Source organism: Dreissena polymorpha, chromosome 16 (assembly GCF_020536995.1).
Source record: "Dreissena polymorpha isolate Duluth1 chromosome 16, UMN_Dpol_1.0, whole genome shotgun sequence".
NCBI classification, from domain to species: domain Eukaryota; kingdom Metazoa; phylum Mollusca; class Bivalvia; order Myida; family Dreissenidae; genus Dreissena; species Dreissena polymorpha.
In genome coordinates this window covers 36562198-36589828 of record NC_068370.1, presented here as the reverse complement: position 1 = coordinate 36589828, position 27631 = coordinate 36562198, and the positions used below count along the sequence as shown (strand labels likewise).

The window sequence follows — 27631 nt, the reverse complement described above, 5'->3', positions numbered from 1 at the left end:
AGCATAAACTGGATGAACAGTAAACATTTTAACAAAATAAAACTACTTAGAATTATTGCAAGAAATTGTTTGCTAGTCCAGCATGTAGAGTTATCACTGTGCTTCAAATACTGAAATTTTGATAGTATTCAATGAAATATAAACAAAGATAGTGCATGTTGTAATAGGTGGCATACATAAAGTTGCAGGCACTTTGTTTACCGATAAAGGGCACTTCAGATTACGGAGACTTTCAACAAAGCGGGCACTCTAATAACTGAGTTTTATCTTCTACCTTAAATGCATTTATTTATATTATGGCTATTCATACGCTAGAGCGTCTAACCCCTGATTTCCATGCTCCTCTGTTCTGTGGGTCAGTGTCTCCCATGCCACAGGTGTGCAAGTCATCCTTAATACAGTCAGACCACGATTTTCTTGGTCTCCCTCTACCTCTAGCACCAGGAATGGCCATCTTCGAGATTGAATTGATGCAAGAGGTGGCACGCTCGACATGCCCATACCACCTCAGGCGTCTGGCTCTCAGTGATGCAGTGACTTCTGGTATCCCTAGTTTGCCATACAGCATGTCAGTGTGGACTCCGTCGTCAGGTTTGATGCCGCAGATCCAGCGGGCCATTGCTCTGTCATTTCTATGAAGTCGTTTTAGATAAAAAAATGAGATTAATATCTGTGTTGCGTAAAAAACCTCATAAAACAGTTATTATAATGAAAATTCCTAAGAACAAGGCCTATAACTTCGCCAAAAATCAATGGACCAGAACGAGTTTTACACTTCATTTGTAGGGCATGTATGTGGACTCACATACCAACAATCAGCTCAATATCTAAAAGCGTTGCATAAAAAACATCCAGAAAATGGTTATTATAGAGAACATTTCTATATCCACCTTTGTCTCAAATCTTCATGCCTTTTACTTTCTATTTGTTGAAGTTCCTACTTTGGATTATATCCCTTTAACAATATTACTTCCCTTGACAAAAACAACCTTGTATTATCCAAACGATAAATAAAAATCTCTCTTTAAGCTTATTACTTCCCTTGGCAAAACTTTAGATCAGTCAAAGGCCCTTGTCTTCGTCCGAAATCAACGGACCGGAATGAATTTTACACTTCATTTGTAGGTCATTCAAGTAGACTTACATACATAAAATCAGCTCAATATCTTGAAGCGTTGCATAAAAACCCTCCTGGAAACAGAATGCCAGACGGACAGTGCGACTGCTATAATGTCATCCTACTGGGAGCATAAATGTCAGTCCAATATCTAAAAACTCCGGAAAAAGAGTTCTTATAGAGAACATTTCTAAGTCCAAGGCTCATCTTTGCCAAAAATAAATGCATCAGAACAAATTTCACATCTCATCTGTAGGTCATGTAGGTAGACATACCAAAAATCAGCTAAATATCTGAAAGCGTTGCATAAAGAAACTCTGGAAAACATCATTAAAGAGCAAGTTTCTAAGTCTAAAAATCAATGACTTCGCAACAAATCAATGGACCAGAATGAATTTAACACTTCATCTATAGGACAGCTATGTAGTCTTGCATACCAAAAATCCTCTCAATATATGAACGAATTGCATATAAACATCCGGAAAAGGATTCTTTTTTACTTTCCTAGTCAAATATGACCTGTACCTGCTAATGATATATAAAATTACCCCTCTTTAAAGCTGATTACTTTCCTTTAGATCAGTGAAAGGCTCATGTCTTTGTCAAAAATCAATGGACCGGAAGGAATTTTACATTTCATTTATAGGTCATGTAGGTGGACTCACACACCAAGTCAGCTCCATTGTGTAGAAAACCTGCTATAAGCCACCCAATCAGGGGCATACAAATGATGTTCATGGCGTGTACAATTTGTTATTGGTAGTTTTGTTATTGGAAGTTCTATTATTTGTATGATTTTGAAGAATGGCAGCAAATACCAGTTGCATGTTGTGTCTTTCCGTCTAAAACATAACTTTGCCATTGAATGATAGATGTTAAAATGACTTCGCACAAATGTCTACCATAACAAGACAACGTGTTGCATGTAGCAGCTGTCTCCCTACCTCAAAGGTTAACATCACGATGAGTTGTTAAAGGTAGCAGGTATTTAGCCAATAAAAAGCTTGAAAATTCTTGTCTCAGCTTTTGTAGTCAGGGATTTTGAATTAATTGTGCACTAAACTAACCATTAAAAGCCAACGTGTTATGTGTAATAACCGTCTACCAACATGCGTTGAGGTCAAAAATTGCCATTTTGATTTCACAAATTGAAAATTTCTGTCTTTGTGCCACGAATTGATGGTTTTAAAAATACATGGAAATAATTTAAAACAAATAAACTCCATCTATAAGACAAGTTGCTTATTAAACTTGAATACCTTACCAAACGGTCACACTAAATAGTTCAAATTCAGCGATTAAAAAGCTTGTTCGGATTTTTAATTTGTCATGCTATTTAAAGATTACTAGTACTTACCATAAATGAAAACCACAGAGACATTAAGTCTCCCTACTTTAAAGGGCAAGGTTACACTAAATGGTCAACTATGGCCGTAAAACATCTTGTAAATTCCAGTCTCAGCAAGAATTTTCCATGGGCTGTTTGATTTTAAAATGACCTTGCAGAAAATGAAATTTATCAAGAGATGATAGAGCTGATACAATTGTGTCCCTACCTCAAAAGTCTAAGTCATACTTCAAAGATAAATTTATCATGCTAATATAACCTACCACTAATGCCATCTAATAGAACACAGAATTTCTTGTGTATGACCTGTCTATCTTCCTGGTCAGGGTCGTTAATTGAAATCAAAGGTCATATTTTTCTTAAAACATCTTGTCAAGGATATAACTTTTTCTTTCACTTAAACACAACTTACCTTAAATTACTACCAAAAGGACACTGCCTGTCCCGTGGATCACCAGTTTCATTACATCAAAGGTCAAGGTTGCTGTTACTAACCACGAACAGCTTGCTTTTGTCATAAGAAAATGTTTGATATAAAAGTGGAACATGGGGGCATCTGTACTCTTGGGAAACATTCATTGTTCATTTAGGTCTATCCTATTGTCTCTTACTAAGTGTATGGCTTCTATCACGTAGTCTTCAACAATTTGTGTCAATGAACTCAGGTGAGTGTTTTTCTTTTTTTTTGTGTTTTAGATATGTTTACACTGCTGGGTTATTAATGTTTACACTGCTGGTTTTATTAAAAAACGAAATGAAAACTGTTTTTGAAAAAACAAACAAACAAGAGGGCCAAGATGGCCCTAGTTCGCTCACCTGAGTCGGTTCATTCAATCTTTACCATACGTCAAACTTTACCTAGATATTGTCCAGACAAACATCCTGGTCAAGTTTCATCATTATTGAACCAAAACTCTGGCATATGGAGTGATTTTGTTTTTGTAAGATTTGACCTGATGACCTATATTTTGAGTAGACACCCCTTACCAAACATCAAACTTTGCTTACAAAAATAAATATTATGTCCAAGATTCATAAAATCTGAAACAAAATTGTGACCTCTAGTGTTTACAAGGATTTTGTATAATATAATGAAAATTTGGACAATCTAAGTAAGGGCAATAATGATGGCATTAATTATGTGATATATATAAAACCAATCTTTTCACCAAGTTTCATGATGATTGGGCAAAAAATGTGACTTCCAGAGTGATTACAAGGTTTCTCTATAGACAAATAAGGAAAACTCCCCCCCCCCGGCGTCCATGTTATTCAACTGACCGGAACCATTTTCAAACTCAACTCTCATATCAAGAAAACAAATGTTCTGACCAAATTTCATGAAAATTGGGCCAAAAATGTGACTTCTAGAGTGTTCACATGTTTTCACTATACATGTATACATATAGAGAAAAATGCCCCGCCTACTGGTGGCCATGTTTTTTCACCGATCTGGACCATTTTTTTTTTCAAACTCGTCTAAGATTTCAATAAAACCAATGTTTTGACCAACTTTCATGATGATAGGGCAAAAATTGTGACTTTGAGAGTGGAGAGTGATTACAAGGTTTCTCTTTAGCCATAAAAGGAAAACTGCACCCCCCCTTCCTGGCAGCCATGTTATTCAACTAACCGGAACCATTTTCGAACTCAACTCTCATATCAAGGAAACAACTGTTCTGACCAAATTTTATGAAAATTGGGCCAAAAATGTGACTTCTAGAGCGTTTACATGTTTTCACTATATACATATAGAGAAAAATGCCCCGCCCAATGGCTGCCATGTTTTTTCACCATCTGTATCATTTTCGAACTCATCCGAAATATCAATAAAACCAAATTTTTGACCAACTTTCATGATGATTGAGCAAAAATTGTGACTTCTAGTGTTTACATGGTTTCTCTATTGCCAAATAAGGAAAACTGCCCCACCCACTGGCGGCCATGTTTTTCAACGGACCTTTTAAACTCAACCAACATATCATTAAGACAAACATTTTGACAAAGTTCCATGAAGATTGGGCATGAAATGTGACTTCTACAATGTTTACAAGTTTTTTCTTTTTTTTTTGATCTAGTGACCTAGTTTTTTGACCCGGCACAATCCAGTTTCGAACTTGAACGAGATTTCATTGGGACAAAGCTTCTGACCAAGTTTCATGAAGATCGGACAATAAATGTGGCCTCTAGTGTTTACGAACAAATGTGGACGGACGGACAGACAGACAGACAACGGACAAAGACCGGTCACAAAAGCTCACCTGAGCAATCAGGTGAGCTAAAAAAACTCCAAATTAATGTTTGATTTCACTCATGTACTGTGTTTGATGCATGTTCAGTGAGGCACTGTTTAGATATGACCCTTTAAATTTGTACGACCATGAGGGATAGAGGGCATGTTTTTTTAATGATGATGTTTGTTTTTCGGAAAATGACTTAAGAGGATTAGGCTAATTTTGCAAATTAAAGTTGCTTCAAATAAATCAAAGGATATGGAAAATGAGAGGGCAATGACAAATTATATTAATTCTAAAGTGAAACTCAAAGAATTGTTCAAAAAAATAAATTGGATGAAAAGTAGGACATTTAACGCTTTTGGGAACCTATATGTAAGAAAGGTAGCGAAGTGAACTGTTATTGCTATTTATTTTCTGAATGACTTATGATGACTCCATCTGTACTTTGTCTTGCTCAGAACTAATGAAGATTGCCTCTACTATTGTAAAATTAATGACGCAATAAGGTACCAAAAGTCCGATTTACAATGAAACAACTTTAATGCTTGGAACCCAGAAAAATTTATTCAACACATCAACAATATTTTATAAACATTTGCAACTTTTTAAACAACAACATCAACAAAAGTTTATCAACATGTACACCTGTTTAACGTGACAAGAAAATGCATTTCATTGTGCATACAAAATTATTGCAAAGGTAATCTAGACATTTTTAAATGATCATTTTGGACTTCTTCGAATTTATATATATATAATTATGAGTCACAAACACATGGTGCCAATATATGATTAGAAAGAAAGAAAAGGTTTCAGAGGTTACAATAGTCAACTCCTATAAACAATTATTGTAATAAGCATAGTTCTTTATGCTTCTAAGCAACATATATGTCAGTCTTATTGCTGGCAAGCAAACATGATATTGCAAATCTAGTAAAATATAAATAAAATAAATTAGTATGTCTTGCGTGCACTAAGTTTGCTGACCGAGTTAGTAGGCTTGCAGCGCAATAAAATCCGTGAGTCTCCCTTTCATCAAAAATACTTTTATTTCTATCTATGTATTAAAAAATACGAAGAAATAGGCCTGACTTAACTCCTAATACAAAAATAAATCCTACTGAGCTTTTACTAAATTTCTTTCTCAAACACAATCAGTGTTTAAAAAATATAAGATCAGAACAACATTATAAACATCTAAAGCAATGTCTTGATCGGCCTAAGCTCACTTCCATTCTGAAAGCAACCTGCATTATGTTCATTAAGTTGAGACATGTCGATCCATTTAATTGTGGACACGATATTTGTGTTGTACAATCAAGACCGAAATAAAAATAAATGAAGGCATACCTGTAACAATATTGATAACAATAAGCATGCTGAACAAGAAACATAGTATTTGTACCAGTTAGTATTAGTACAAGTAAGTTCAGTTCAAATAGACTAGCCTTTTCACAACATACTCACAATAACAGCCTAAATATTTGGTGTCTACTTTTTGTAAGTTATTTTAAGAGTTTGCTAAGTCTTAAAGAGTAAATTTATATTCCATGTTAATGATCACTTTATTCTGCTTTTGTCCACCTTGCTTTCATTTCTTTCTTCGCCTTTGTCACCGTCTGTTCCTTTAGTTTGGCACGCTCAGCCATGTATTGGGGGTCATAACCTTTCAACCACCAGGTTGTCATGTCACCTTTTCCCTGTAGCGGGAAATAAAGACAGTTAAACTAAAATTTATGACATGACTTAAATAGCCCTCAAGCCAATATTAATGAAGGTATGCCAATACGGGCCCATGGCACAACATAGCTGTGTGAAAAACTATAAATGTTAAATTTATTTCATGTCAAGCAGTGAATGGTCATGGCTCTTCCAGGCATGAAAATGTTCACGCATTAAATTATAGGATCCTACACTGAAATCAACGAATATCCTCTATTAAAGCCACACAACTTATTTGGCATAGTAAATTTAAGTATTAATAAGAAACAAATTTTATCAATGCCAATTAGAATATATCTGGTAGTTTCAGGTAGAAATCCATCTTTTTTGAGCTTTAAAACTTAAAAATAATCGCGTTTGTCGAAAAGGACGTATAGAAATCCTACTTTCGGTTTTAAAATTTAAACAAGAGATGTGTTTGTCAGAAACACAATACCCCCTATTGCGCCGCTTTGAAGCCATATATTTGACCTTAGACCTTGAAGGATGACCTTGACCTTTCACCACCTAAAATGTGCAGCTTTATGAGATACACATGCATGCCAAACATCAAGTTGCTATCTTCAATATTGCAAAAGTTAACGCAAAACTTTAACCAAGGTTAAAGTTTTGGGACAGAATGACAGAGTGACAGAATGACAGACAGACAGGCCAAAAACAATATACCCCCAATCATTTGATCCGGGGGCATAAAAATAATATATTACTTGCTAATTAAGCTATAGATTTAATTTTATCTATGCCAATTAGAATATATCTGGAGGTTACCGTCTTTTTTGCACTTCAAAACTTAAAAAAATGGATTGTTGAAATGGACGTTTACATATAGAAATCCTACTTTCGGTTTTAAAATTAAACAAGAAACCCTCGGAGATTGGTGATGCTCCCCAAAGTTTTTTTTGGTCACAATATTGCACAACCGGTATATATTAAGACAAAAGGAAACATCTTGGGGGGCATAACTTTGGACAAAATAAGACGATGGATGGTTTAGCAACTTTAAAATTTCGAAGGGCCATAACTCTCTAAATAAATCATCTAACCAGACCCCACAAATAACATGCGCATCTCCTCAAGGTAGTTAAGCTTCCCATAAAGCTTTATTGAATTCCAGTCAGTAGTTGCGGAGAAATAGCCCGGACAAGAATTGCACTATATGTACAGTTTATAGGAAATTTAAAAAGGCCATAACTCTGTAAAAAATCATCCGACCATAACCGGCTGATAACATGCACATCTCCTGTTGGTAGTGAAGCTTCCCATAAAGTTTCATTGAATTCCCGTAATAAGTTGCTGAGAAATAGCTCGGACAAGAATTACACTATATGTACAATGGAAAATTTCAAAGGGCTATAACTCTGTGAAAATCATCCGACCAGAACCCGCTGATAATATGCACATCTCCTCTTGGTAGTGGAGCTTCTCATTAAGTTTAATTGAATTCTGGTCATTAGTTGCTGAGAAATAGCCCGGAGAAGAATTGCACTATATGTACAGTTAATGGAAAATTTCAAAGGGCCATAACTCTGTGAAAAATCATCCGACCAGAACCCGCTGATAATATGCACATCTCCTCTTGGTAGTGAAGCTTCCCATAAAGTTTCATTGAATTCCGGTCATTAGTTTATGAGAAATAGCCCGGACAAAAATTGTGCATGGACGGACTCACGAAGCGGCGACTATATGCTCCTCCCAAAATAAATTTTGAGGGAGCATAACAAAATAATATATTATTTGCTTACTAGGCTATAGATTTTATTTTATCTATGCCAATTAGAATATATCTGGTGGTAAAAAGGTAGAAAAAATCCGTCTTTTTTGCGCTTTAAAATAATCGCGTTTGTCGAAATGTATGTATACGTATAGAAATCCAACTTTCGGTTTAAAATTTAAAATATAATAAATTACTTGCTAACTAGGATATAGATTTAAAGACAATTTTGCACACTTTCAAATTGCATCTATATGTATTGATTAACATGTATTTCATTTCAAGGTGTGTTGCTTTAACCACATTTAAACAAGGGCTGTTTGTAAAACATGCATGCCCCCCATATGGGTTGTCAGTTGTAGTGGCAACCATTGTGTAAATATGTTTTTTGTCAGTGTGACCTTGACCTAGTGACCTGAAAATTAATAGGGACCATCTGCCAGTCATGATCAATTTATCTATGAAGTTTCATGATCCTAGGTGTAGACATTATTGAGTTATCATCCGGAAACCATTTTACTATTTCGATTCACTGTGACCTTGACCTTTGACCTAGTGACCTGAACATCGTTAGGGGTCATTTGCCAGTCATGATCAATGTACCTATGAAGTTTCATGATCCTAGGCGTAAGCGTTCTTGAGTTATCATCAGGAAACCATTTTTCTGTTTCGAGTCACTGTGACCTTGACCTCTAACCTAGTGACTTGAAAATCAATAGGGGTCATCTGCGAGTCATGATCAATGTACCTATGAAGTTTCATGATCCTAGGCGTAAGCGTTCTTGAGTTATCATCAGGAAACCATTTTTATGTTTCGAGTCACTGTGACCTTGACCTCTAACCTAGTGACTTGAAAATCAATAGGGGTCATCTGCGAGTCATGATCAATGTACCTATGAAGTTTCATGATCCTAGGCGTAAGCATTCTTGAGTTATCATCCAGTAACCATCTGGTGGAAGGACCGACCTACTGACCTACTGTCATGTGCAAAACAATATACCCCCTCTTCTTCGAAGGGGGGCATAATAAATGTAAAGTGGTTGCTTCAAAACTAAAATACAGGTATTAAAAATCCATGCAGACAGTTTGTAACTTGTAACCGACTACTATAGTACCATACCTTAATTGGGATTGTGCCACGTAATTCCATTATATATTGGTTGGTATTGACCAATTCTACATAGGTAAAGTTGCTGATGTGGATCCTGTATGCTGAAATTGAAAAATTTACCTGTAAGTTACCAAATTGAAAAATTTACCTGTAAGTTACCATCTTGTTTTTATTTTGAAATGGAAGATAAAGAGGAAAGTGAAATAAACTTTCATGTTCTTTGTTATATTGATCCAGAAAGATGTATAAAACATTGGTGCAAACTTGGACATGATAAACAAAAGAAAACAAATGGTGTTGGTTAACACAGTTGTGCACGTAAGGGTCAGCAAGGATGACCCTTACATGCACAACTGAGTTAACCAACACCATTTGTTGAAGACTTGACCAGATAGAAGGTAAGGATTTAGTAAGTAAACATTGGGATAATCCTGAATGAACAAAACTGTGTCGTTATACATGTAGCAAAGAAGCACCCTCAATCCACTTTCTTCAAACACTCTGCTTATGTCTCCCACATGCTGTTTAAGGCTAAGTTTGAATTTTGACCTCTTAGGAGTTAGCTTGACTTTAGAGGTTATTAGACAGCTGATACACATAATACTCAGTCTGCTCATGGTAGTCATTAATGGGAAGTTTTCTTATACTTGAATGATGAATGCAAAAGCTACAGTCTGAACAAATTGTTTTTTAACCTAACACCTTTACCCTCTAAGTGTGACCCTGACCTCTGAGGTAGGGCGGCATATTTTACATAAGAAATGTTCTCATGGTTGTGAAAAATGGTAAGGGTTCATAAAATAGCACAACGAAGGACAATGTTACAGTCTGATCAAGTATTCTGTTTTACAGCCAAAATAGATTTTTGCAGTGTGAACATGATCTCTAGTGCAGACCGACGGATGTAACATGCGACACATTGTCTTATGATGATTAACATTGGTGCAAAGTTATTTTTAAATCCATACGTATAATACGTCCATACGACAAAATCATGGCAGAGAAAGGGAATTCTGTTTTTTTGGCATTGAATCTTGACCATTTAGTGCATCCTTGATGTTTGAGGTAGAGAGACAGTTTCTTCATACACAAATCTTATTGTTGTCATTTGTGGTAAGGTATGTTAAAATAGCATAAAGAATGACTTAGTTTCAGTAAAAAATAGCAATTTTATGGCCGAACTTTATCTTTGAACTCTTGTGTGTAACCTTGACCTTTGAGGTAGGGAGACTGTTGTTACACATGACTAGTTGTCTAACCATGGTTAAGTTTTAAGCCTCGATATTTCAAAATCTCTCAGTATATGGCAAAAATATTGCGGAGACAGAAATTAAATAGCTGTTTTATGGCTATATTTGACCAATAAGTATGACCTTGACCTTTAAGGTAGGGAGAAGGCCGCTACACGCAATACCCTCTTTTGACAAGGAAAATTTGTTATGTTTTTCCTAAAATCCATCCATATATGGAAACAATCAGGAATTTCACACAGAAATAGATTGCAACTGCCTTATGCCGCCTTCTTCAAAAGGGGACATACATATAATCAAACAAAAATAACACACAAATGACACATGTAAGTAAACTGTAATGTCATGAATAACATTGAAGTCAAACAGATGTAAATGAGTCAATCATATAGTAAATAGGCAAATATTTAGAAGAGTTGTCGCACATGTTACATAAGTTTTAGTAGAACTAGTGACAACATTTATTTTTCTATTTGACCTGGTGATATAACTTTTGAATGCATCAGATTCAACTTTGGTCTAAATCTTTTCAAAATAAATGTTCACACACAATTTTATAACGTTTGAGTCATTACTATGGCCTTTAGAGTGGTTACAAGGTCTTTCTATGATTCAACCAGATGACTTTGTTTTTTGATGCACAAGACTCAGTCTTTGTCAATAAGTGTGCCTTAATCTCATGTAAGCAATTCCGGGTCATGATGTCCCTCTTGTTTTAATTTATCATCAAATGCAAGAAATACAAAGGAAATCTAGTAGTTATCTAGTCGTCGTCGTGTTCCTCCTCCATCTCATAATCCCCATTACTACCACTTTACACATCACATGCAACCATTTTCAAAGAGATCCTAGCTCTTACCTTCTCCATTTGACTCCATCCTACTGGCGGTATTCACAGTGTCTCCAAACAGACAGTAGCGTGGCATCTTGAGGCCAACAACCCCAGCACAAGCTTGACCTGCAAGTAAATATAGTTTTATCCTATTGCCTAAATCGATTTGGAGCTATAACAGCCAATTGTATAACTTAAGTTTTATCTTGTTGGTGGTGTTACCTAATGCTTATTCGAACTCTATGTTTATAGCGTAAAGTGTTTTAATGTGGTGATGTACATAATGTTGTTAACAAAAAGCTAAAGACTAAAGTGGGAAAACATCCTTATGCCTTAGCATACTTTATCTACTTGTTAACAATAATTTTATGTGCTAACTAATTATTTGGCTTTCTGAGGCAATTTATGTTCTACACATAAAAAAATAAATAAAAATGTTGGACTCTTGCAATTGCCAAGAGTGCAGTTATATAAGCCTTAACATCAGTATCAAAATAATTATTTTCACACTGGAAAGTTGTTAACAGTACATATAATGCAGTCTTAAATTGTGAACCAAAGTAAAGAACCTGAGTGTAGGCCGACTCTGATCTTGAGTGGCTGCTCAGGCATGTGAGGAATGACAAAACGAGTGCAGGCATCCACAATGTCAATGGCCATGTTTGCCACCTGTTGAGCGTGGACTGGTGTTTCAACAGGGATACCGGATACCACCATGTCTGCAATGGAGAGTTCATGACATAGCCTTAGGGTGCATGGAGATGTAGAAAATGTTCACAGAATGTTTTTTATATATTTAAAGTCAGAATGTAGTAGATGGCTGGTTGATGGAAACAAGAGGCCCACGAGGGCCTGAATCGCTCTACTGCTATAAACACTGCAAGTTCAGAAAGAATAAGATGGAAACTGTGTACTTAATCGCGCAAACAAGGAGTTTTCTTAAATTCAAGGGGAGATTATTATATTCTTATTTCTCTGATACTGCTCATATTCAATAAGGTTCAAGTCCTCATTGATATAAAGATACTGTGCAAATTTGGAAATAATTAGATGAAAACTGTGGAATTAATTGCGTAAACAAGCAGGATTTCAAAATTTTCTCATATTCAAGGGGAAGTCAATCTGGACTTATTGCTTCCATATTGCTCTTTTAAAAAAAGGGTTTGAGCCCTCATTTATACAAAGACACTGTCCAAGTTTGACAAGAATTGGATGAAAATTATGGACTTTATCACATAAAAAACTAAATTTTCATTTTTTTCTCAAATTCAAGGGGAGATTATTCTGGTCTTATAACTCCGATATTGCTCATTTTCAATAGGGTTTGACTCATAATTCAGATAAAGACACTGTGCAAGTTGGGAAATGATTGGATGAAAACTGTGGACTTTATTGCGTAAACAAGCCTTATTTCACCATTTTATCAAATTCAAGGGGAGATAATTCTGGACTTTTTACTCTGATGTAACCCATTTTCAATAGGGTTTGAGTCCTCATTAATAAAAAGACACTGAACAAGTTTGAAAAGAATCGGATGAAAACTGTGGACTTTATCGCGTTAACAAGAAAAAGTCTAACGCACGGACAGACAACGGAAACCACGCCGTGACATAAGCTCTTCAGGCCTTCGACCAGTAGAGCTTAAAATGGAATGAAATATGATGAGAAATATTGAAAGAACAACTAGCAATATGGTGTATCATTTCTATGGTGATGGATAGCATCATTGTTTTATACATTCCTGTGGTTTATGGGAAATACAAGAAAAACTTATAATCCACTATTTCAAGCCTTAAAAAAGGAAGATGTAAATAAAAGTAGAAAATAAAATAAAATTAAAAATGCTGATATTGGAAGATAATCTTTCTTCATCCACCCATGATCACATACAAACTTTTTTCACTCAGGGCTGCAAGTCTTGTGAAAATTTAATTTTCTCTTATCAACAAAAATATTCTTTTAAGCAGTGCTTTCTATTAACATTTGGGAATGGTGCATGGGCCCTATAGATTGGGAAAAAGTCCTGTTGCTTTGACTAAAGTTGGATAATTTGGTTTCAGTGCTTTGTTTGCCTTTAAATTCTTTTACAGTTAAAAATAAAAATGTTTTTACAATTATAATTTAAGGTTCAAATCATAGAGCTGGACAGGGAGACAAACTGAATGTTGGTTATCAAAGTATTAAAAACAACTTGCAACTGGAAGTTGTAGGTAGTCATTTGGGTGATTTTTGTTTATCCCTTTTTAGATTTGGAATGGGGCCGAATTATGACCCCAAATTTGACTAAAAGAAAAAAAACTGTTGAGCAATTAATAGAACAAGCCTTTTTGTAGGGACAAAAGAACAGAACAGTTATGGGCCCTACCAAATTACAAAAGAAACTTGTCACCGAGGGCAAGGATTGAGATGACCAGGTATGGGTTTCAGTGGATAATAATAGAGCAATGATGCAACGATTTCTCTTACAACATTACAAAAATTATGGACCCACCATTTCTCTTACAAGTTACAACATAACAAAAACTATGGACAAACAGAGAGATCTATGCATTTTTCATTAGACAACAATAATGGGTCAGCCAAAAAAGCACATGATTTGCATGAGAATTGTTGTACTTACAGGCATCTCCAATGGTCTCAACCTTGTAAACGTTGTAATCGTCGATGATCTCATCAAATGTGATGTAGAGTTTGTTGAGGAGATTAACCACCTGGATGGCTGTACTGCTTTGGGAAATTGTCGTGAATCCCACAATGTCACTAAAAAGAATGTCCAGTAAATGGTCATGGTTTTCTGTTAGCTATTTTTTGTGTACCTTGGTTATCTGTACTAATTATGTTAACATAATTTCTAACAGTTTCAATGCCATGTGCCTGATGTAGATAGGGTGCTCTAAGCAAAAAGAGAACACAAAAACCCTTTTGTACTCTGTACCTTTAATAGGAATGTGTTGTCTGTTGCATATCTGTTCAAATGTTTTTGCTGGTTCAATGTACAATGTCCTTTACCTGAAGTAGATGGTGCACCCATTGTAATATCTTGCCTCCACGGGTCTGCCTTGTCTCAGTTCATTCGCAACCGCCATTGGCAGCATACCTGGATGCAGACATTTACAATCATGTGCTACTAGTATTGATGTGCTTATTCAATTTAAACTTAACAAACAAATTAATTGAATTAATATCCCCCGCCAATATGCTTCTGGACACAAAAGTGTTATATTTGACACTCAAAAAAGCATTTTTTCAAGATACAAAGGGCCATAACTCCGTTATTATCCGATAGCGTACAATGCCATTTGGCGTGCATCATCCTCTTATCCATATATATACTCATACCAAGTTTCAATGAAATCTGCCAAAGCACTTCCAAGATATGGCTCCGGATAAAAAAAAAAAGCATTTTTTCAAGATACAAAGGGCCATAACTCCGTTATTAACAGATGGTTTACAATGCCATTTGGCGTGCATCATCCTCTTATCCATATATATACTCATACAAAGTTTCAATGAAATCCGCAAAAGCACTTGCAAGATATGGGATAATAATTGTTTATTTTCATAACACATATCTACCAGGTAGTAACAACATTTTAATTTATATTCTTAACGCTTATTGAGAGGGTCAAGGTCTTCAAGTATTTCTGTTCACATTAACACATATAAGGTTAAGGCATAAGCCATTCTTGTGATGATGTAGTGCGTCTGTCAACATGCATGAGGTCCACAAATGTCATTGTTGACAAAAGATCTACATGTGTATCTGTTGACATGCCTAGAGTCTACTCTACAAGAGGTCTAAAAGCGCACCTGTTGACAGGCCTGAGGACTACCAGTCTCTGAATTATGAGCACCTATGTTTTTTATTGTGACTGCTGTCCACATGAGGTCTACAAACGTCAATGTTGTGACACAATGTACTATTATGTCTGTTGTTTACAAGAGGTCTACACATTCAAATGTTGTTACCATAAGTTCTGCACGAGGGTCTGTTGTTGACACTAGTTCTTTATACTTTTGTGTCATTTGTTGACTGGTGTATACAAAACTATACATGTACATTTTTTGTTGAAATCATGTCTACATTAGCAATAGTTGTTGAACAGACCTGCACAAGTAACTATAGTTGACACAATATCTTATATGATCTTCAATGAAATAACAAATTTAATTGGTGAAAAGACATTTGATTTCTGGAAGAAGAATTCAGTCAGTGAAAATGTAATAATAGCAAACAGATCCGATATTTTGCCTGCCATACTCATGTATGACATTGTTAAGCACATATTTAGATGATATCATTTTACACAAAACGTGAGCTGGATGATCAGATGAACTACAATGAGGAGTCCATATTTTACTCTAGTTTGAGTGAAATGATAAGGTTGGATCTTTTCACTCTGGCTAGGTACCAAGGTTTAAGGTTGCCTAAATAATGGATATATATTTTTTTTATATATATAAATAACATTGCAAAATCATATGGTAATATTAATAATGTCACAATAAATAATATTATGCCACAAGCAAAACATTTTTTTTTTAATTCTTTATCAAAATGCAAGAAATAAGAAAAAAATAATGTTGATTTAAGTGATAGATCATATTTAACATTGCATTCATATACACAAATGAAATGATAATAATGATCTTACATTTAAATCAACAAACATTCTTTATTTTTACATGCTTTTCAGTGAACTCGAGAAATCATTACTGAAAGAAAATTTGCTTTTGCTCTCAGTCTGGTCAGGAGATACATAACGAGACCATAGAACCTTGAGTGATTTTATAGCGGACAGCATCATCCTGACCAGACTGGGCAAATGCACAGGCTGGGATTGAGCTACGCTAGCTGAAACGCAATAGGACCCATTTTTGCACGATGCTGCTATGAAAGAGTGATTTGAATGTGTCAAAAGAAAACTGTGTGTTAATCAAATATTAACATAAGATATATTTATATGATAAAGAAGTAAACTCATAATAAGCCATGTGAGGAAGCATTTGATGTGAACTCCGGTAGTATAATTTCTAGCTACTAACACTAATGTGTGGTATTTCTATCTACAGTACGGCCAACGCGGAACAAACGTATTTCGCGATCCGTGGCGGCAAGGCGAAACGAGTCGATGCCGCGTCAGTCGTTGAAGCCGCGTCGGTATGAGGCGGCAAGTCGCATTTCGCCGCGAAGCTTCGCATCTGTCCGCCGAGGCATGCCGCGATCCGCGACATGATGCCGAGTCGATGGGCATCATGAATTAAAAAATATTTTTTAAACTATAAGTTACATGTAGTAACAAATTTTGAAAGAACAGTTATAATAATAATTAAAATCATAATAAACTTATTGTGCGCTGATTGTATTAGCATATACATGTAAGCATAGTTATTGTGTCTGGCCAATTAAGTTTGTTTCCTGCCCGTAGTGTATGTATTTCACACATAAACAAGGTCACGTAATTATGTTTTCGCACATACAAGTGGTCAAGGCTCCAGCATATGGTGGATTTATAAATTAATTGCATGTTGATTTTGCTATTATATTTAAGCTGAGAAAATTAGCAATTTGAAGCCACATCAATAATCAAGACGGTGACGACGTATTTGTTGTTTTGTTAATTATCAGCTTATTATAACTATTGTGTGAATATGCGTATATAAACACGTTTTATCAGTCTTCGAAATTAGCACACGCCCGATCGCCCGTGGCGAGTAAAATTACTGCCGGGCACATACAAAAATTCACGTTTGTGGCCCGCCGGGCATGTAAATTATTGAAGCCAATTGACAGTTTATAAAATAAAATCATAAGCGGTTCTTGATATTTACAGATCTATTTTTCAATTTTGCGAACAAACATCTTGTCGTAAGTTGTAAAACAATGAAATTCGATTGGTTTAACAACACACACCTGCTTGCACACGTCATCGTTATAGTTTTTGACCGCTGCAGTTCGGTCACATTCGGTTCTTATCGACGGTTTCTCTAGACATTAATCGAGAAGATGCTTTTAGAATCGATCATTTCAATCAAGTAATACGCTTCCGTTTTTGTCAATGTAAACAAATGTCATTGTCGACATAGAGGCTATGCAGTATCTTAGGTATGTTGATGGGGCTAAGCCCGATAAAATACTTCCAAAATAGAAAATTGACAATGATTTAGAGAAAAAGGAAGCCAAGAAATGGTACGAGGACACCAGAGAACGCTCTTTTCAAGAGCACTGGTGTAACGATCGACTGTCTTAATTCTAGTGACTGATTAAATGTAGTTGTATTCACTACTATTGAAACAAATGTTCTGCTTTACTATGTGTAGCATGTAAGTGTTAAAATGTTGTGATTTGTTATAATTTTGGTTAAAAAAGTTTGGGCATGTAAAAAATATGTTGGGCATGTAAAAATTCTTAAGTAACTGGCCCGACTGGCATGTTACTTTTCAAAGCTAATTTCGAAGACTGTTTTATTTTGTTCATATTATACAGTTAATATCGCTACTAATTACCCAAAAATCCTGTATATTCCAGTTTTAAAGCAAATGCTGGTAAATATTTACGATACATAAACATTCTCCATATTTCCTTAAGTATCAAAAACATTTTGGCATTTGTAACTATTTAAAAAGATGATGAAATAACGTCTCATCGGGGCAGGTTTTTTTTCACTGAACACACGATTTATGCCTGACGTGATGTTCATGTATTTATACAACACAAAATACACCCACACTTTTCAAACGACGTTCTACATGTCTGCATAATTTTCGCCCGTTTTTTATGAAACAAAGGATATTTTAGCACTGTTTATTTGACACTAGAATTTGCCAAAGGTCACGTTAGCATTAATATTCGGAAGTGCGTTTCGGATTACAAATTTAATAATGATAATTTGATAATGGAACGAAACATTAACAGTTGCGCATAATTAATTCAAAGATAATTTGTTAAAGCACATTACGTGCCATTTCGCTTATTAAAACGTGAAAATAATAATTATGAAACCAGCTTATGAAACCAGCGTAAATATTGGTTTCTACGCTACACATACATGTATGCACATGTAGGTGGATATCTTTTCACTCGATCCGCCGCGTACGTATGCGGGGGATTTACTCCGCGAAAGTACGCGAGATTAATACAGACTCGGCGTCATTGCGCGGATCGATGCCGAGTGCCGTGGCGATACGCCCCGTGAACACACGATTCGGCCGCCGCGTACTAATAATCTGGCCGTGGCGTAGCCGCGGATTATGTTTGTGCCGCGTTGGCTGTACTGTACTAACAATAATGTGTGGTTCATATAAAATAACACATTTCATGCGGTGAATATGCCACAAGTTAAACAAGGGATGTGTTTGTCAGAAACACCCTATTGCGCTTCTTTGAAGCCATAAATTTGACCTTTGACCTTGAACGATAACCTTAACCTTTAACCACTCAAAATGTGCAGCTCCATGAGATACACATGCATGCCAAATATCAAGTTGCTATCTTCAATATTCAAAAAGTTATGACCAAACTTTAACGAAGGTTAAAGTTTTAGGAACGAAAAATACAATAATATTTGACCTTTGACCTTGAATGATGACCTTGACTTTTCACAACTCAAAATGTGCAGCTCCATGAGATACACATGCATGCCAAATATGAAGTTGCTATCTTCAATATTTCAAAAGTTATAAAAGTTTAACCAAGGTTAAAGTTTTGTGACACACAAATACAATTACTGACTGACTGACTGACAGACAGGCCAAAAACAATATACATCCGATTTTTCGATCCGGGGGCATAAAATCAACACAATAGTTAAACTTAAATTTTAAATTAAATTTTTTAGATCGCTGCTACCTGTTGAAAACAAAAGAACTTTTCCCATCCATATAAAATTAACCCTACTGTACTAGCAAGCACTATCAAGTAGGTTACACAACAGACACATGATAGTGTATTCAACTCTCGATATCCCACTATACTTCTTGATCAGCAGTATTTTTATTTTCCATTATCTATTAAAAGCCTCATATTTTGAATGACCTGTGCTTCCCAAAAATACCACGTGATTAAGACGCAGCAAATAGTGGACAATTTAAATTATTAATTATTAATAAAAAAACTCTTCCGCAACACATAATTAAAAAATTGTTTATTGATTTTTTTCTATATAATTATGCTCCTTTAAAAAATATTCATTTCAACACGATATTCAAATTATGTGCCTATTTGTAAATGAATTTAGTGGAAGAACTGAAACCTCTGGCTTAAATGATATCAGGGTTCATACAGATTTTCTCCAATGAAATTCAAGCACTTTTTTTAAGCACTTTTCAAGGGAAAAAATCCAAATTCAAGCACTTTTTTAGTCCGACCTACTGAACACTGTATATTATTCTGTGGCCAATACTGACAATATTTTCGCTAAATTGGTCTTTTCTTGCCTAACATTCTATGTGAATTTCAACAGTCTACACTAACCTGCTACAGTAACAACTGTTTAATCAAAAGTAAGATATTTCATTATGATATAGTAATTGACCAAGGCATAACACATACCCAAAAAAAACCTGTGTTTTGTATTGAATATCATTATGTATTCTAAATGTTCATAACAGATATTCCATTGGAAATAATATAGCTGCTACAAAATGTTAAAGACAATTATGCATCCGATACAAACTATTTCTGAAGTAAAAATAGAAAACTACAAATGTACAGAATCTCGCAACGGCGATTGAGGCTTGTAAAAATTATACTTATTAAGTAATTTTCTACACCAGGTACACATGTACATGTAAAATATGTTATAAATGCAATAGTGTACTGTGTATGTTAAGACTGAGAGTCTGCACTCATGTAAACAGATTGCAGCTTCTTCACAGTATCATCTAATTTATTTGACAATCAGTCAAGTGCAACTTTTTTGTTTTTTGCAGTACAGTCAACTCGCCAATAGGGGGTCACACCAATAGGGGGTCACTATCGTGTATTTCATAAAAAAAGTATAATCAACTCAAAAACAATTGTTGCATAGTGTGTCCCTTGGATAAATGTTCAATTTTACAAATTTGTGAAAAGATGCTCCAACTGTTGATTTGACAGGGGAGATAATGCTGTAAACAGTGATCCTTTATTGGCGATAGTGAGTGATTTTGTGTACATCATTTCATTATAGGTAATGTTTATTTATTTTCAATGAAACCTTTTTAAAACTGAAATATGGTTAAATGACAGCGTTATAAACTGTTTATTTTTTAGTTTTTGTGATCATATGATATTTTTTCATTGTCGTACTTTTATTGGTCATTTTTGCAAAAAATCAGAAGTGTACTGCGGCAAAATAATACAGAACAAGAGTTCCGCGGTCGGAGATGACCGCATTGAAGCCGGATTTTTGATTTAAATGACAGGAAAGTACCTTTCGTGTTTTTGTCAATGCAATACTTAAATTACTGAAATATTGTTCAAAGGCATACCAAAGTTATAACAATTTTAACATTTTAACATTGAAGGTCACAGTGACCTTGACCTTCAAATGAATGACATTGAAATGAGCAGTGGTGATCTTCTAGTACTGGCCAACCTTTATGTCAAGTTTGAAGACTCTAGGTACAAGCATACCAAAGTTATAACATGGAATAAGAACTTTAACATTTTTACCTACCAAAGTTATAAGAACTTTAACATTTTTACATTCAAGGTCACAGTGACCTTGACCTTAGAATGAATGACCTCGAAATGACCAGTGGTCATCTAAGTGTGCTTGCAAACCTTCATGTCAAGTTTGAAGACTCCAAGTCCAAGCATACCAAAGTTATAACAATTTTAACATTTTAACATTTAAGGTCACAGTGACCTTGACCTTCAAATGAATGACATTGAAATGACCAGTGGTCATCTTCTAGTACTGGCCAATCTTTATTTCAAGTTTGAAGACTCTAGGTACAAGCATACCAAAGTTATAACATGAAATAAGAACTTTAACATTTTTACATTCAAGGTCACAGTGACCTTGACCTTCAAATGAATGACCTTGAAATGTCCAGTGGTTACTTACTAGTTCTGGCCAACCTTCATGTCAAGTTTCAAGACTCTAGGTCCAAGCATACCAAAGTTATAACAACTTTAACATTTTTACATTCAAGGTCACAGTGACCTTGACCTTCAAATGAATGACCTTGAAATGTCCAGTGGTTACTTACTAGTTCTGGCCAACCTTCATGTCAAGTTTCAAGACTCTAGGTCCAAGCATACCAAAGTTATAACAACTTTAACATTTTTATATTGAAGGTCACAGTGACCTTCACCTTCAAATGAATGACCTTGAAATGACCAGTGGTCATCTGTTAATCCTGGCCAACCTTCATGTCAAGTTTGAAGACTCTAGGTCCAAGCATACCAAAGTTATACCATGAAATAAGAACTTTAACATTTTTACATTCAAGGTCACAGTGACCTTGACCTTCAAATGAATGACCTTGAAATGACCAGTGGTTACTAACTAGTTATGGCCAACCTTCATGTCAAGTTTCAAGACTCTAGGTCCAAGCATACCAAAGTTATAACAACTTTAACATTTTTTATATTGAAGGTCACAGTGACCTTGACCTTCAAATGAATGACCTTGAAATGACCAGTGGTCATCTGTAAATCCTGGCCAACCTTCATGTCAAGTTTGAAGACTCTAGGTCCAAGCATACCAAAGTTATACCATGAAATAAGAACTTTAACATTTTCGAGCACGCCGCCCGCCCGCCCCCCCGCCCGCCCGACAACATCAATCTATAAGCCGAGATTTTTTCGAAAAAAATCCGGCTAAAAATGATATAATAGCATTTATTTTTACATCTTGTCAAATATACACAAAAGCAAAAAGACCACAATTCTAACGGAAATATTTAAAGTTTTTTGGCATGTGATTCTCTATTGGCAAGTTGATAGTACGTCTGAATGAACTGGGTTAACCGAATAAATTTGCTTCACATACAAACTGCATTTTAGATGGCTTTTCAACGCCGCTTCCCCCACACTGTCGATCTCTATACCTGTTCTGCGTTCTTTACAATATGCTTTGACTTAAGAATCGGCATTGTCAACAACCCAAAGGGTACTTCAAAAGCCACCCTTTCTGAAAAATGCACTTATTCGCTGGCATATTTCAACTTGTCAGCAGCGTAATGGCATACTGCGTACAACAAAAACTGAAGTAGACCAGTTGGCGGAAGATTAGTAGTTGCCTTCCTTACGTTCTAAAACCCGTACCAACATGTACCGATCCAGTACCTGCCCGTATGAATAGATCGGAACCGTCATAAATCGTGAACAAGGGACAAAATTGTCACAAAACCAGGTTTTCATTGTGAAAAAAAATCTGATAAAGGGAGACAACTCAAACTGAACTTTTGAAATGAACAAACAAAATTAACCCCCTTTGTAAGTTTGTTTTAAAATAAATCTATTTGTAGTCGTGGCGACCTTGACATTGGAGATATTGACGTGATTCTTTCGTGCGACACACCGTCCCATGATGGTGAACAAATGTGCCAAATGATTTTAAAATCTCATAATGAATGACATAGTTATAGCCCAGACAAGCTCATTTATGGCTAATTTTTACCTTTGAACTCAAAGTGTGACCTTGACCTTGGAGATATTGACGTAATTTTTTCGCGCGACACATCGTCTAATGATGGTTAACAAATGTGCCAAATGATTTTAAAATCTCACAATGAACGACAAAGTTATGGCCCGGACAAGCTTATTCCGCCCGCCCGCCAGCCAGCCCGCCCGCATTCGCCAATCTAATAACCAGTTTTTTCCTTCGGAAAACCTGGTTAAAATAACTACGACTTCCGACTCACGGAAATTAAATATTTTTATCCGTTTTTCAAGCACTTTTCCAGCCAAATTCAAGCACTTTCTAAGCACTTTTCAATGCTATGGTCTACAATAAGCACTTTTAAGCACTCCAGATCGTTTTTAAGCACTTTTCAAGATAAACCTTGATTTTCAAGCACTTTTCAAGGTCTGTGCGAACCCTGGATATAACTCTTTCTCGACGCAGATGTGGAAGATATCAGGTTTTGCCTCTCTAACAAATCTGGCTCGCAAAACGTGGTAATAATCTTAGTTGTTCAAAGGGAACAACTAAAAATACAAAACAAATTTTTTTTTTTAAAGAAAAGACCATGCAGAATAAAATACTATGTTCCAACTATGCAGAGAGCAACATAATATGACATCATATTAATGAGGGTTTTTTTTAAAGAAGCATGAAATATTTTTTTAGATTACAGTTTGAGATAGTTTTATCAATTCATTTGAGGTCATATAAAACTTGTGAAAATATGAACTAATCATGCAATGTGCATACCAACTTGTACTCAATTCAACAAGTATCTTCTTTATGTCCTTGGTGTAAATGTAAGATAAAACCACTTGTGCCAAATAATGAAAATTTCCCCTCATGAAATGATAAATATGATCAAATTCATCAAATACCAAATATGTCTGATACAACTTTACACAACAGTACAGTGAAGTGACTGTTGTTGATAATCTATGATGCATTGACTGATTTTGACACAGTGTATATGTTGTCTGTAGACAGGCACACTTACTGTACAGCAGACGGTCTGTCTTGGCTTTCTCTGCCACGAGGTCCTTGGTCCGCTCTTCCACTATGGCCTCCAGGTGCTTGGAGTACTTCTCCATCTACAAACAGACAGTAACCATAGCAACGATATAGTCACTATAAATTAACATGTTACATGTTTATGGACAGTAAAGCTTCAAGGGACTTGGCTGTCCATTTAAACCACAGGAAAAATAAATTGAAGCATGCTTTTTTTCAGATGAATATGTTTTAACAGATGATGCCAGGTCCGGGTTGTGCAAATGATAAAAGCGTTGAACAATGAGTACTTGTCATTTCAAATCCAAGTCCATCAACATAAATAGTGTGTGGATTGTTTATGAAATGGTTTTACAACCATTCCAGCCCTAACTCAAATTCAAATAAGGCCATTGTCAGTTATTGCACACAAATGTGCACCGCGTTCTGAAATGCTGCATAGATCAACCAAAAATAATAAAATAGATCAAAAGACCTGTGTTCGGAAACAGTTGTCAATAGCATATGTCTCATGTGACTTGTGTCATCACTTTAACATGTCTTACATGACAAGTGTGCTAGCAGTGTTTTTTTTCACCTATAGGGCAATGGTGGCGGTGCCTGTCCACAATGAAAAAACGCTTCGTTTTTTAGGAAAAGGGGAAAATTAACAAGAGCTGTCTCCATCGGAAGACATTTGCCCCCAAAAACGCTTTTTGAAACCTAAACACAGATTTTGAAACCTAGACGCGGAACCTAAATTCAAGGTCAAGGTCAAAGGGGTCAAATCTATGTGCGTATGGAAAGGCCTTTTCTATATACACATGCATACCAAATATGAAGGTTACATATGAAGCGACATAGAAGTTATGAGCATGTTTCGAGCAGATACGCAATTTTTTGATGATTCAACGGCCGTATTTCAGAAGTGCCTGGGTAAATTTGGCTGATTATCACACTTAACCTAGATTTTATTGCCTAACATGTTTTTATGAAGTTTGGTGAAGATTTGATGACAATTTGAGGGGAAACGAGAAACAACTCAATTTTTTTATGATTCAAGGCCCGTAACTCAGGAGTGTTTGGGTCAATTTGGACGATTATCGAACTTGATCTAGATCTTATGACCTTATGCATTATCATGAAGTATGGCAAAGATCCTATAACATTTGCTTGAGTTATTGAGCGGAAACGAGAAATAACGCAATTTTTTGAGGATTCAAGGGCCGTAACTCAGGAGTGTCTGGGACAATTTGGCAGATTATCGAACTTGACCTAAATGTTATTGCCTTTCACATTGTTATGAAGTTTGGGGAAGATCTGATGACAATTGCACAAATTATTGAGCGGAAACAAGAAAAACAAGCAAATTCGTAGAATTGATATACCCCGCAACATATGCTTTGTTTGAGGATGGATGCAAAACGGACGGATGAACATACTGACAGAAGGATGGACGGAGGACAATAACTCAAAACTAAGACAGAGGAAGGTTCTTCAGCCTTCAAAATTTATTTAGATCTGGCCACTGGTGGGTGATATATACTCATACTAAGTTTCAATAAAAACCGCCAAAGCACTTCCAAGATATGGCTCCGGACACAAAAGTGCCTATAGAAAAAAGCATTTTTACAAGATACAAAGGGCCATAACTCTGGTTTGAACAGATGGTGTACAATGCCATTTGGCTTGAATCATCCTCTTATGCATATATGTACTCATACGAAGTTTCAATGAAATACGCCAAAGCATTTCCAAGATATGGCTCCGGACACAAAAGTGACGGCCGGATGGACAGTCGAACGGACAGCGCCAAAACAATATCCCTCCGCCTCTGGCGGGGGATATATACTCATACCAAGTTTCAATGAAATCCGCCAAAGCACTTCCAAGATATGGCTCCGGACACAAAAGTGCCTAGAGTAAAAAGCATTTTTTTTAAGATACAAAGGGCCATAACTCTGTTTTTAAACCGATGGTATACAATGCCATTTGTCGTGCATCATCCTTATATGCATATATATATACTCATACCAAGTTTCAATATAATCGGCCAAAGCACTTCCAAGATATGGCTCCAGACACAAAAGTGCGTATAGTAAAAAGCATTTTTTCAAGATACAAAGGGCCATAACTCTGTTTTTAACAGATGGTGTACAATGCCATTTGGCGTGCATCATCCTCTTATGCATATATGTACTCATACGAAGTTTCAATGAAATCCGCCAAAGCACGTCCAAGATATGGCCACGGACACAAAAGTGCCGGACGGCGGGCGGATAGACCGACTGACAGCCGAGCGGACAAACAAACAATATCCCTCCGCCTCTGGTGGGGGATAAAAAAATTACAGTGTAATTGAGATTTTTGAAATCGATAAAAAAGGAAAATTTTAGCATTTTTTTATCAATAAAATGAACCCAAATTGGAATGTTTTTATCAACAAATATTGACACAATATAAATACATTAGGCCTTTTCCTGCCATTCTGGGAAAAAAATGCAATTCATGTGAAAAGTCCACTGATTTGGGAAAAACTTATTTAATATAACTCTTTATAATAATTGAAAATCATATTAATTATAGTTATATACTTTGCAAGTTGTTTATGAAATAAATTTGAGCTTATTTTATTTTTTGACAGTTCTTTAAAAAAAAAATTTTTTTTTAATCTTCTGAAGGGGATTTTTTTCTACAAAATTGGGGGAAAATATATATTCTAACTTGAGGGAAATGGAAATATCGGCCCTAAAATTGCCATAAAAAACACTGGCTAGAAAGCAGACCTATCTAAAGCATGCCTCACATGACTTGTTTATTCAGATGCAGACATCACTATAACATGTCTCATGAGACTAGTGTGTTAAGATAAAGACACTGCTACAATAAATCTCAATCTGCAAGTGTGCTGAGACCCACACCACAATTTGACAAGTCTAACATGACTATTCTCAGAGCTCCAGATAACTTTTCTAAGAAATTGGGTAAATACCCACTACTTTTGAGTTCAATTGGGTATTTTCATTTTCAATTGGGTACAGAATTCGGTACCCACTACTTAAATGCTTACCTGAATGAGCTGGTTGAAGTTCCACTCTTAATTGATAAGTTTCAGAGATCTTGTGTAATTATGTAGATGTATCCATAATATACAGTCATGATTAAAAAAACGTTCGACGTTTTCTTCCACCAGTTTTCTTTAAATGTAAGCACTGTCAGCGCTTGCCTCCGACACAATATCGTCAAGAATTAGTTTCACTATATTTTCCGCTTCTGATTTTGTGTTGTTCGTGGTTAAATAACTTAAAATTGAGTTTGTTTGTGCCTTGGATACGATGTTTACCTTTTTACGGCCTCACGGTTTCAACATGTTCACAACAATAACACGTGGTTACATAGAGGCTTTCTTCCGTACATATTATTGTGCTAAAGATTATACTAAAGGGCGAAGCGGAAAGAATCCGGGTATTTCTGAGTTCGGACCCAGGTATTTCCGGGACAGATTTACTCGTTACGCAGAGGAAATATACAATGTGTGTAATTGGCAATTTCAATTGGGTTTCAGTACGCATGGTTTTATTTTTCTATGCGTAACCAGAAATTTTACATTGGGTATTTACGCAAATACGCACCTTATCTGTAGCTCTGTTTTCTGTTGGGAAACAGAAGTCACCATCCATTGTGCGGCATGATC

The 27631-nt window shown here is 35.7% G+C and overlaps 3 protein-coding genes across 4 annotated transcripts in view; all 3 read right to left on the bottom strand.

The window, feature by feature from the left end:
- Window positions 1-304: 304 nt before the first annotated feature.
- LOC127861764 (uncharacterized) lies at window positions 305-619 on the bottom strand. Its single transcript, XM_052400444.1, has one exon. The coding sequence runs from the start codon at window positions 617-619 to the stop codon at window positions 305-307; it is 315 nt and encodes a 104-aa protein (XP_052256404.1).
- Window positions 620-5239: 4620 nt separating this feature from the next.
- LOC127861598 (speract receptor-like) overlaps window positions 5240-27631 on the bottom strand; it is a 767747-nt gene continuing 745355 nt past the window's right edge. For both annotated transcript variants that reach the window (XR_008040289.1, XR_008040290.1), the window contains one exon: window positions 5240-6286. The gene's annotated coding sequence lies outside the window, so the exon portion shown is untranslated. The remainder of the gene's footprint in view (window positions 6287-27631) is intronic.
- Window positions 5240-27631, bottom strand: part of LOC127861597 (atrial natriuretic peptide receptor 1-like) — a 228288-nt gene continuing 205896 nt past the window's right edge. Inside the window, exons 15-21 of the mRNA XM_052400227.1 lie at window positions 23945-24038; window positions 14339-14426; window positions 13950-14089; window positions 11899-12048; window positions 11357-11455; window positions 9257-9348; window positions 5240-6402 (exon numbers count right to left, since the gene is read on the bottom strand). Coding sequence (XP_052256187.1) covers window positions 6268-6402; window positions 9257-9348; window positions 11357-11455; window positions 11899-12048; window positions 13950-14089; window positions 14339-14426; window positions 23945-24038 — 798 coding nt within the window. The 3' untranslated portion in view covers window positions 5240-6267. The remainder of the gene's footprint in view (window positions 6403-9256; window positions 9349-11356; window positions 11456-11898; window positions 12049-13949; window positions 14090-14338; window positions 14427-23944; window positions 24039-27631) is intronic.